Source organism: Physella acuta, unplaced genomic scaffold, assembly GCF_028476545.2.
Source record: "Physella acuta isolate Inbredline_101_S28 unplaced genomic scaffold, ASM2847654v3 ptg001207l, whole genome shotgun sequence".
Classification (NCBI taxonomy): domain Eukaryota; kingdom Metazoa; phylum Mollusca; class Gastropoda; family Physidae; genus Physella; species Physella acuta.
The window spans coordinates 26514-38694 of NW_026732724.1; the positions used below are offsets into that span (position 1 = coordinate 26514).

At 34.9% G+C, this 12181-nt stretch overlaps 1 protein-coding gene across 3 annotated transcripts; it reads left to right on the plus strand.

The window, feature by feature from the left end:
• The first annotated feature begins 1460 nt into the window (after positions 1-1460).
• LOC131957110 (uncharacterized) lies at positions 1461-8646 on the plus strand. Of its 3 annotated transcripts, none has more exons than XM_059321814.1 (6): positions 1461-1615; positions 2313-2480; positions 4436-4575; positions 4773-5081; positions 5358-5571; positions 6463-8646. In XM_059321814.1, exons 3-6 carry the CDS (start codon positions 4485-4487, stop codon positions 6524-6526), a joined length of 678 nt encoding a protein of 225 aa, XP_059177797.1. In that variant the 5' UTR covers positions 1461-1615; positions 2313-2480; positions 4436-4484; the 3' UTR covers positions 6527-8646. The 3 variants fall into 3 exon arrangements, with proteins under 3 accessions (XP_059177797.1, XP_059177798.1, XP_059177799.1); XM_059321815.1 differs by having other exon boundaries at positions 1461-1549; XM_059321816.1 differs by lacking the exon at positions 1461-1615 and adding an exon at positions 1708-1837.
• Positions 8647-12181: the final 3535 nt, after the last annotated feature.

Genomic DNA, 12181 nt, shown 5'->3' on the forward strand with positions numbered 1-12181 from the left:
GATTAAAATTTTCGGGGGGCGGACACTGCTAAAAGTATATATTTTCTATATAAATTATATAAATTTCATTTCGTTCGGGGGGGGGGGGGCGGTAAAAAAAAATTCGGGGGTTCGGGGGGGGGGGCTTCTTTCCCCCCCCCCCCCCCCCCCCGAAGAGATGCCTGGAAGAAACTCTGTTTTTGTTTCAACACTTAATTAAAGGTTGAAGGACTAGAGATCAAAAACTGCTAAAATGTGATGGTTCATAAATGAGCTCCACCCTTCAAATCGTTACTCGTTAAAGATCCTGTAAAATGACGTTACACTTCAAAACCCTGAACCATGAGATTTTTTTTACCTAATATTTTCTAACACATTAACTGAACGGCGTCAACATTATACTGATCAGTTTTTATTATAATTGACAAAATAGTCTGTAAAAATAAAATTTTAAAAAATCTTATATTTCTCAGTTTAAAAAATTGGTTTTTAGAAAACAAAAATGGGACGGCACAATTTCTGAGCCACACTGGGAATTACATTGTAATTCATGAGGCGGCTGGGTATGATTCATGATTCTGGCCACAAATAAAAGCCATTTAATTAATATCCACAATATATACAGAGTTCGCAAAACAGATTAACTGTACGACTTTATTCACAGTCTGGGTAGATTAATACTTTTTTTTTTACCTCGACACTCGAATGTATTTCTTTTAGACTTTTTTCTCCGAAGTGGGGAGGGGGTACCAATGAAATTTTCGGGAGGGGGGGGGGACTAAATTTTCCTGGGGGGGGGGGGGCAGACACTGGTAAAAGTATATATATATACATTATATTTCGCTCGAAGATATACTCTGTAGAAACTATCCCGGTACCAGAGGCGTAGCGGGGGGGGGGGGGGGCATATGTCCCCGGGCGCCGACCTTAGGGGGGGGGGCGCCAAATTGAAAGTTTGAGGGGGGGTGCAAATGAAAAGTTCGAGGGGGGGTGCAAATCGAAAGTTTGAGGGGGGGTGCAAATGAAAAGTTCGAGGGGGGGGGTGCAAATCGAAAATTTGCTCCCGAGGGGGGCGCCAAATTGAAAGTATGTCCCCGGGCGCTTTATGAAATGTAAAAAATATAGATCTAGATTCTTAATCTAGATCAAAATCTGATTAATGTTTTTTCGTTTGAAAAAAAATAATAATGCAGCAAAAAAAAAGGATTTTTATTATTTGGATCTCAAAGGCAAAGAACTTTTCATGAAATTTTTAAAAACTTTTTTTGTTAATGCTATATTTATGAAGGTCTATTAAATTATTAAAATACCTAACCAACTGCAAAGTTATAAATTTTCTGCGATGGGTTACTTACTGAGATTTTTAAAAGATTAATTTAAATTAATGAATTAATTTTCGGTCAATCGTTTTTTTAAATTTAATTTTTAATGTTTCTAACGCAGATTCTGACTATTAGAGTGACCAATAAACAGCTAAAATTATAAACGAAATGTAACAATAATGGTGAATGTGAAAAAACTGAATAACGCAAACAAATGTTTATGTTTGATCAGCCAGATTAATCTTTCAGTAAAACTCTTATTCGATTTCTTCATTAATAAACAGCAGTTAACAAATTAGACTACTGATTTGCAAGTAATTATTCTGTAGCTCTGGCTAGCTGCTAGAAAAACATCTACTCTGCTTTAGTTACACTACTCACTACTCAATGTAACTGACTGACACTACTGATCTACTGTACTTCTACTACTTACTGTACTGAGTACTGAACTGTAACTAACTACTGTTGCTTGTTTAGCTGAGCTGGAGTTAAGTAGCTTAGTAGATTGGGCTTGGGCAGATATGATTCTCAAAATAGTAAGTAGGTAGGCCTAGTAGGTAGATTATTTCATTGTAACTGTATTATAAAAAAATAACTAAATAAGTAGTAAGTAGTAATAATAAGTAAAGTAGAGAACTAGGCAGCAGCATATGAAGTATTATGAAGGGATAGTGTGGTCAGACCCATTTTCAGCCAAAATCGGTGTTTTAAAATTTTAAAGACAAAAACATGTCTGAGTTGGCGGGACACTGGGCATGTGAAGTAGAGTTGATCTGTTTTTGTGACCTCAGCATATGAAGGGATAGTATGATTAGACCCATGTTCAGTCGAAATATGTGTTTTTATAAGACAAGAATGTCTTAGGTGTCACGTCTTTCTGAATGTGGGGTCTGGTTTTTTTGTGACGATAAGCGACAGACTTGGTGTCATTTATGGATGATCCCCCCGAGACCCACAGTTATCCAAGGATAGCAGGTAGTCTAGTATACTTTTATTTTTATAATTCACTAGGTCTAACAATAAGTGTACGCTACGCTGCCACTGAGTTTTAATGGTATAAATTTCAAGACATCCCAAGAGCATTTCATCGCGTCAGCCGGCAACCTATTAAGCTTTCTCCGCACTTTGTCGGCTGATGTCACATGACGTGTAAACACAGTGTTTTTGGAGCTAAAAGAGGTAGAAAAAGCCATATTTTCTTGTGGTAGTTATGATTTTTAAAGTTTTTTTTCAAATTGGGTTGAAAATAACCTGTAAAGAATGGATGTTCAAAGAATTTGGATAATATTTAGAATTAACCCTTTGAATCCCTAGCAGAACGAGCCCCTGGCATGGCCTCAACTAACCGGCGGGCTTGTTGCATTGAGTTAGATTTCATCTGTTTCTTGACCTCGGCAAATGTAGGGATTTTGTGGTCAGCACTATGCATAGCTGCCTTTACTTTCCCTAATGTGAGTCATGTACCCATTAGAGCAAATTGGACTTAATGATGCCGAGATCCAAACTTGAGACTTCTGGTTTCAAGGTCAAGTACTATACCACCCCATCAGGCACATTTTCCTTCCCTCATACCCAGCAGCATACAATACAACTTTTATCCTCGTATCGGGTGTATCCAGTCACATGAATGTATAATTTTTTAGACTAACATATTAATGAAATAAAAACTCAAAACCTCTCCCCGCCTTGGATCTCCCACTGTCACTTAACCATTATTGACTCAATAGACACCATAGGAAAAAAATCTGACTATGATCTAGAAGAACTTAAGAAAATAACAAATAAACACATTAAGGATCAGTACCCCAGCAACACCTGGATTAGAGTTTTCACAGATGGCTCAGCTGAAGATGCCACAAAAAACGGCCGGGCTGGCATCCTTATTGAATGGCCAAGCGGAGAAAGCCTGGAAAAGGCAATAGCCACAGGCAGCCTATCCGACAATTTTAGGGCAGAAAAAGAAGCTTTAGAACACGCAGCAAACCTCCTGTCAGAACACCCTGAATCACCGAATAGTCAGATTGTATTTCTTACAGATGCCAAATCAGTCCTGCAATCCCTACAAAATCCGGAGTCCTATATTCAAACACTTATGACAGCACTAGAGAGGCTAAAAAATACCTGCAGCAGAATTGTGCTGCAGTGGATCCCGGGCCACTGCCAGATCCAGGGTAACGAGATCGCAGACCAGCTGGCAAAAATTGGGGGAAAGAAACCACAACCGGAAATTTCGCTACACCCAAAAGAAATAAAAAGAATAATTAAAAACAAACAAACGCAAATGTGGTCTGTCACACACCCTCACTACATTAAAGACGACGGCTATTACAATTTAACACGAAAACAACAATACATAATCTTTCGACTTAGAACAGGCCACAACAGACTAAAACAACACATGCACAAAAAACTGAAGGTTGGGTGTAGCGAAATGTGCCCTTGTGGCAAGGCCCCGGAAAACACGGAGCACGTACTCCAGGAATGTACTCTGTATAGCCAGGCAAGAGGCAGACACTGGCCCCAGCCCACCCCACTCAGGGAAAAATTATATGGGACACCTGACAAACTGGAAACCACAGTCCGGTTTGTCCACAAAGTTGGACTTGTTGTCTGAATCCTCCACCATATTCAAAAATTAAGAATGAAGAAGAAGAAGAATGAAATCTTACCTTTAATTAGCTTTAGTTTGTGAAGAGTCATGTAATTTTAGAACTTGATAAACTAATAGGACTGATGTAGAGCTAGCTGTAAATTTTTATTGTAAGTGTAAGTAATGTTTTTCAGAGTAATCACCCTACAGTTGAAAAGGCCTATCCCTGCTTTACAACTAACATTTCTTAACTAACTACAAGCAAAACACCACCAGCACCAATAAGAAGTTTTCCTGTCATAGTAGTTATTTGTAAATTTTAATTGTAACACCAACCTTGTCTCTTTTCATGAATTTTGTAGGCCTATATGTAATTCCTTAACACTATGAGCCATTTTCTTATCCCTATTCCTTAACATATAGACATTTACAAGTTCAGTACTATTGTTAGCGTTTCCCATATCTTATACTTACTGTACTACAAGTGGTGGTCACTTTCTGGAGTTATAAACACAATTTATGATGTTTCACAATTTAATTCCAGTACCTACAGATAAATCTCAAGAGTTTCAACAATAAACTTAAAAATTGCTATGGATGTACTGGAGGAAAAATATAAATTCAAGAATCCTACTGTGCTTTTTCTTATATTAATACTCAGTTTTGAAACCAACATTGAAACAGGTTAATGTTTTTTTTAATTACATTTAATAAGATGTTATGGAGTCACAGTAATTTACAATAAAAAAATTTAAATTTATTTAGTGTGTAATGTATCAATAAAGTTGTGTTTGTCAAAGATTATATTTTTTAAATGTTGTATTGTATTTTATTTTTCTCCAGTAATTTTTTTATCAATGAAACTTTTTTATCACTCACAGTGTTTGGTTCTGTTACTAATACACCATCATGGGGACCCATTTCCTTGAAACTAGTCTCTGCATGTGGGACAGAAGCAAAGCTAGAGTGGCAACAAGAAAATCAAGACGCAGCCCAAAACCTATCAGCATTAAAATGTGAATTAACGTACTCACTGTCTGGCAAATCACCTCTAGAGATTGTGGACATTTACCTTGAACAACACACTCACACACTCACCTTGTACAACTTGAGCAAGGGGGAGAACTATTCAGTTTTCATGGCTTGTGATGACACTGTTATCAAAACAAAAGCTTTTAGTTTCATATCTGGTGAGTAAATTATTTGATTTCAAATAGCTCTGTGTTAGATTAAACTGTAGTTGGCAATACGATATTTAACATGATTTGTAAATTAGAATTGTGTAGCATAGGCAATCAGCTATTTGTAAATAGAGTTGAATAATTCTCTTATTCAATTATGTTTAGTGTTGTAAGTCATGGCTGCTAGCAACTACTGTTGATTGTTTAAACTAATGGTAAAATATTTGATTGAATTGAAATAACTGAATAGCTGTACATTACAATTTTCTCATTTCTGTTTTGTAGGTGCACTGTGTGATCATTCAAGCTCCCATGTCAATGTGTCAGATAGTGAAGACAGCAAACTCGTATCAACTTATGCACATACTTCCAGTTACGACACCATAGAATGGCCAATAGCTATTGCATTTGCACTTGTGGGTTTGATCATTTGTGCTGTTGTTGCATTTTACATGTGGAAAAAGTATCAACGACGACAGAGAATTTTAAGAATTTTCAGGTAATAAAAATATACAATTTAGAATAGTCAAATAATTTTTTAATTTCTTCATATTTTTTTAAAATTTTGTAAATAGCAAACTTTCATTCATACACTAAAAAGAAGAAAATAAAAATTAATGTCTTTAAAGCTTATAATATACTATTTTTATAACTATAAAGAAAATAATGTTTCACTGTATTATGTAATGAAAAAGTAAGTAGCTACATCTCTTTATATAAAGCCTACCAATAATTATATGTATGTTAAATTCAGAGTAATCTACTTATATATAAATACACCAGTTTTGAAATACCCCTTAACAAGTTGATTGTACTAAAATTAATAAAATGTTATTAATGACCCATGCTTTTTTTATACAGAGCAGTTATATAAATTGTAGTGCATTATTGTACTTAAAGAAAATAATTTTATTTTCACTATTTTAGGGTACAAATAAAAGTTTGCTTTAATAATTGTTATATACATTTTTTTTGTTTAGAATATTGCATGACAAAAATACTTGTGCCAATATATTTGTGTAAAAGTCTGAAATATTAATACTTTTTATCAATCATTAGTTAATTTGTTTTAATTAATTGAAAATCAGTGTCTAATTTCATGTCACATTGCATTGTCATAGGATTTTTAAATAAGTGTTAAGTTAGAAACAGTTTGGTGTGGTAGAAGTGGTTCACAATATGTTCGCAAGTCAGACTAAAAATCAAGTTAAATAAAATCTCATTAAAAGCTAATAATTAATACCAATATATGAGGTGCTCTCTTTATTTTATGTGTGTCTTGGGGAGGGGCATATGATAAATGAAGTCTCTTTAAAGAAAACACAAAATAACAGTGAATAATCAGCACTTTATCATTGCTTAACACAAATGTCTTCTTTTGTTTTTAAAGGCAAGGTCAGAATGACCCTTTTCAAGCTCTGTATAGTCCCACTCAAGATTCCTACAGCTTCTGACACAAGTGGATACCCGTTTTACACCATGTTTGCTCATCTGCTGCTTGTCCTTGTCTTGTCCAGCATTATGTTATTGTCATGCTTAATACCGCTCCAACAGTGAATCTCATTTTGTTTTCTCTACAATTCTGTACCATTAGGTAAGATTTTAACAAACTTATACTAAAGTAACAATAAAAAAAAAGATCCAAAGAGTTCTTTTAATTGTATTATTGACTATTAAATTGTTTTTTTTTTAAATGAAGATGTAATTCTTAAAACTTCACTGATAAAATGCTCTTTTTTAACAGCTTAAAAACTTTTTAGTTAACCTCACTGGAGTTTTGTTGCTCTGTGTGCATCTTTAGGTACAATGCCATTACATTCCGGTACCCTGTGTTGCAAACTAATTTTGTCTTAACTGTCAGATGATCACTAATTAATGTGCAATATGTCTATTATTTGATTGTAATACAAAACAAGTTTTTTTAACTTGTTTTCTTTTGTTTCCAGTATTTCTATTGCTGTAATGTTGAACATAAAACTGTTAAAATGTCATTGGTCAAAACAATCCATATCAAAGAATTAATTTAAAATATTTTACATGAATTAACTTTGTATTGTTTTTGGCTACTGTAAGGAAGCATTAAAAATCCTCATGGTGTGTTATTAATGATTGATGGCAATTAGTGTCCAATTGATTATTGTACAATATCAGAATCCATTGTAACATTGTTTGATCTCAGCTTTTCTTTTTACTAGAATGAGTGTCTAGTGAAGTGATCTGGTGTACATCAGATCTTTATTTTTGTCTGTTGTACTAAAGACTTTAAAGTCTAAATATAGTTGATCTTGTGATTTTTCTTCATCATTCTGTTGTTATGTCCCTTGTGTTGTGCATGTATAATACATTGTATTGCTGATGTTGTACTTCACTGAAGTCGGATGCAATGGTGATTTCTCTGCATCCTCTCTCCATGTGTGTTTTGTCTTGTGAATTTATCTGTGTTGCTATTTTTTTTTTACTTTTCTAATTGTTTTAAGATTGATAAACAAAACAGACCAAAAAAAGAGAACTCATCTCTTTCATTTGAAGCAAAATTTTTATTATAACTCAGTTTACATGTTGTTTTTTGCAAAGGCATTAGCTTGAATTCTCATTAAATCATTTGTGTATATACATTACATCATTCTGAAATAAATTTAAATTTCTGTTTAACAAATATTATTGCTATTTTCTACATGTAAGAGTAGAATATTCTCTGTTGTATCTAAATCTAATTAAGAGTCACTACTCTTTAATATAGTGTATAAACTAATGTGTGACTTCTAGGTAGGGGAATCTTCAGGTAGAATTTTATGGACACCTTCTAACATTATTTTTTACATCCTGGTTACCTGTTACTGTTAGTAATCTACATGGAGGTTTTGACTGTTATTTTTATTTACAAATGTGCAATATATACACTTTTTTTATTCTACTTTCAAATGCTTTTTTGTATTTATTACATTATTATCAATAGAATTTCCACATCATTTGGCAAAAAGTTTGTGTATTTTAAAAATACTCTTATTATATTATTTACATTTATTTTTATTCACATGTGAATTTAAGAATAATAATATCTTGTAATCATAATTGCAGTTGATTTGTTTACCATATAAAAATTAAATGTGGGGAAAATTAACATTTCTTCAATACCTAGACACAAATCTGTTGTTGAGATTACTATTTTTATTACCTGACACTGACAATACAAGAAAGTATGGGGTTATAGTAGTTAATCTTTATTTAAGTCAGCAGTGCTAAATTTAAGAATCTTAAAGAAGTCATTACAAAAACAATTTTAATCTAATGCCTTTTACTTCTTTTTAATAATGAATATCCAACTGCAAAGAATAATATATTTTGATTTTAGAGCCCACAAAGTTTATTTATTGACACGGACCAAAATTATTCAAACAGGACAGATTGGTTTTAACTGGTTTTTTTTCTTGATCCTCTGGTACTTGGTAGAAAATCGAAATTGTTATTGTCTATCTTTTATAAAAATACTTTTCTTGTGTTGATTTCTCTGACCTTTGTAATTAAAATAATTTGTAAAACCAAAGCTTTAATTCCTGTGTATGTGTCTCGTGTTGAGTACATCAATAAAGATTTTATTTCTAGTTTTCCCAGCTTTTATTTACAATCATTTCTGCTCTCTATACTCACTACTGGTTTATCTAATACAGCGCAATTGTTCAATCTAGTTGTATCTCATTGCCCATCCTTGGCAGCAGACTGCAATGTTAAAACACACACTCACTTTGAAACCTTAATGGAAGCAGAGTGCACCTGTTTCATTGACATCAGCACTATGCCCAGCCACCTTTACTTTCCCTAACATGAGTTAGATACCCATCATGGATGTCTTACTGACTCAAGCCTGGATCCAAACTCAAGACTTTTCGGCTAGCAGTCAAATACTCTATCAGTTGAGCACATCATTTCTTTTTTTAAAGCTTAAGTTTGCTCAAAATACATTAATTCATAATAGGCAGCATACTTTAAAAAGCTAAGTAAATCATACCAAAAAAAAACTGCTTAGGGAGTAGAGTTTTCACTGTTAAGCTAGTTAACTAATTAATGCTTGAGATGATTGTAGACTTCTTGACTGAGATACAGTTGTATAAAAAGTGTACACGTTTAATTAAGTCAAATTAAAAAATCAAGAAAATAAATACTATATACACATTGATATGTGTTATTGTCAGTTGCAGAATGTTATTATTTTTAAACGGTGCATGGATTAAATAATTCATCCAAGTCACATGGTGGGAATGCACGGTGGGGGGGGGGGGGGGGAGAGAGTTGTGAGCAGTGGCAAAATGAAAATGTTTGCCCCAACATAAAACCAGCCTGACACTGAAATGCTCAATTTATTGGGGGGAGGGTGAGTAAACAAAAGTGCCCCGACCTTCATACGATTACAAAATGGCAATTTGAATAAGGTAATCTTAAAAGCACCAATTTGAGATTTTCTAGTATCATTTTTGAAAATTGTGATTGACAATTGATTTAATTCGATGGGTGAAATTGCATGTTATTAATTAGCCTCAAAAATCGTGGTTGAGTGTTTGTTAACGGTGACCTCATGTCATTCTCAACATTAATAATTATTAATATAGGTTCTATTTATTTTTCAGTTTTTTTTTTAAAAATGATGAAGTGTTGAAAAATTATCGAACAAAAACTCGAAAGGGGTCGTCCATAAATAACGTCACACTCTTGGGGGAGGGGGGGGGGGGGAGAGGTCCGTAATTTTGTGATGGTGTGTGATGAGGGGGGAAGGTGCTGATGGTGTGACTTCACACTTTTGCATTATAAAAAAGCAATGTTAGAAAACGAGTTTTAGCCGTTATTACGCGTTTTAGAAAACTGTAACAGGAATTGTAACAGGAATTTATTAAAATACTCAATGTTGACAGAGTTCAGACAAGATTTTGAAAAAATATCGATGTTTTAAGAAAAATTCAATATTGATGGGGGGGGGGGGGGGTTATTGTAGGCTGAAGTGTGACTTCATTTTAGGGGGGGGGGGTCTGGCTTTTTGTGACGATGTATGACGGAGGGGAGGTAAAAATCGTCCGAAAAAGGGTGACTATTTACATTTATGGATGACCCCAACGTTTAGGCCTACGTGTCACGAAATCATTCCAATAATCTCAAGATTTCATCTTCTAACCCTGCTTTCATCGTGAATGCTGACAAGTGAAGCAGATAATGGATTTCGAATCACGTACAGCAGTTTTTTTCTTCTTTTAGCTGAGGTCGAAGTAGCGTCGGAGTTAAACATTTTTCAAGGTCCACAATGCATCATCTATCCCACGCAGAGTTTCTCAAACAAGTCAATGTTTCAAATATGTATTTTTCTCCGCCGTTTTTGCACTTTAGATTTCTTTTTAAAATATGCCTCGAATTCATCGAGAAATTCGATAAAACTTATTCCTTTTCTTTGAAGTTTTAGGTTAAGCCTTTGTTCGAATATGGCTGCTGTGTATACTTTGTCATTAAAGTAGGCCTTTACCTAGTCATGTTTCCCTAGTTCTGAAAGAAAGAAATAACGTGATTTCATGTTTCAATTCAAAGACACGATTGACAACATTTCCTTTCAATTCAACAACCAGGGCACTGCAGTGTAGCCAAGAAGAACCTCGTGATAAGAATGCATGTCTTTGCGAAATTCTATAAACAGACAGGTGTTAATCATTGAAAGCTCCAAAATAGATATCATTTACTATTTTTATCATCTTTCAAAAGAGTCGGATAAATCTTGCCGGCAAATTAAAACAGGAGAATCGACGTGCAGTGGATTTCTCATTATTGGGGAGCTGTATCTTTTTTTAAAAGCACAATTATGACCCAAGCAATTATGGTGCACCGTCCGTACTGTGGCAGGACAAAGTGCCGAACTTGGAACTATGGAGGAAAGCTAGGCAGGAGCCTATTGGTGTGCAAATAAGAAGGAGGAAGTGGCGCTGGGTGGGTCACATACTGCGAAAGGCCCACACAAATGTTACACGCCAAGCGCTTGAGTGGAACCCCCAGGGAAAGCGGAAGAGAGGGCGCCCAAGACAGACCTGGAGGCGGAGTCTTCTTGAAGAACTGAAGCCAACAGGGATGTCTTGGGAGATGTCAAAATTAATAGCCGAGGATAGGAAGAAATGGAAGGAAATGGCGAAGGCCCTATGCTCCATAAGGAGCAAAGTCAAGTAAGGGGTCATCCATAAATGACGTCACACTCGTAGGGGGGAGGGGGGTCCGTAATTTTGTGACGATGTGTGACGAGGGGGAGGGGGGGGGGGTCAGATGTTGCGACGTCACATTTTTGCATTATAAAAAAGCAATGTTAGAAAACGAATTTTAGACGTTATTTCGCGTTTTAGATAACTGTTTTAATAAATTGTAATAGTTTAGACAAGATTTTGGAAAAATATCAATGTTTTAAAAAAATTCAACTGCAATTTTGAGGGGGGTTGTAGGTTGAGGTGTGACGTCATTTTAGGGGGGGGGGGGGGTCTGGCTTTTTGTGACGAAGTGTGACGGAGGGGAGGGGGGAGGTAAAAATCGTCCAAAAAAGCGTGACGTCATTTATGGATGACCCCTAAGTCAAAGTCAAGTCCGTACTAACCCTGCAGAAGTTTTCCAATTTTAATCCTACATTGTCAAAATAAGTATTATTTTTTTCAGAATATATTAACTTTTTGTAACAGTTTCAGCTTCACTACAAGTCTACAAGATATGAAGCCTTCTTTGATATAATCTAAGTGAATATATTCAATATAAGCCTATTTCACGTAGACATGCAATTGAGAACATCAGTGTTTCTTCCATACATCTCTTCGGGGGGGTGGATGGAAATTTTTACAGAAAAAACAACTTCAAGACACTATTAAAAACTTAACAAATTGCATTTTGTTGAATACTTTTGTTTGGTTTATTCTATAAGTTTGTGACCCCCAGAAATCTCTTCGCGGCATTTCTGGGCACTGGGGGGTCTCGACTCTTAGACTGGGAACCCTTGGCAACAAAAATAGAAAGTTAACTCCTGCGATGAAGAGCGGCATGTAAACTATTGCGGTTTCTAAGAGAAAAGAACAAGTAAGGAAATAGAAGAAAATAACAGACTTTAT

Coding starts and splice junctions, on each gene's coding strand:
- LOC131957110 (XM_059321814.1), top strand. CDS start 4,485: ATGGATGTACTGGAGGAAAAATATAAATTCAAGAATCCTACTGTGCTT. Junction 4,576..4,772: donor TGAAACCAACATTGAAACAG/GTTAATGTTTTT, acceptor TATCACTCACAG/TGTTTGGTTCTGTTACTAAT. Junction 5,082..5,357: donor AGCTTTTAGTTTCATATCTG/GTGAGTAAATTA, acceptor TCTGTTTTGTAG/GTGCACTGTGTGATCATTCA.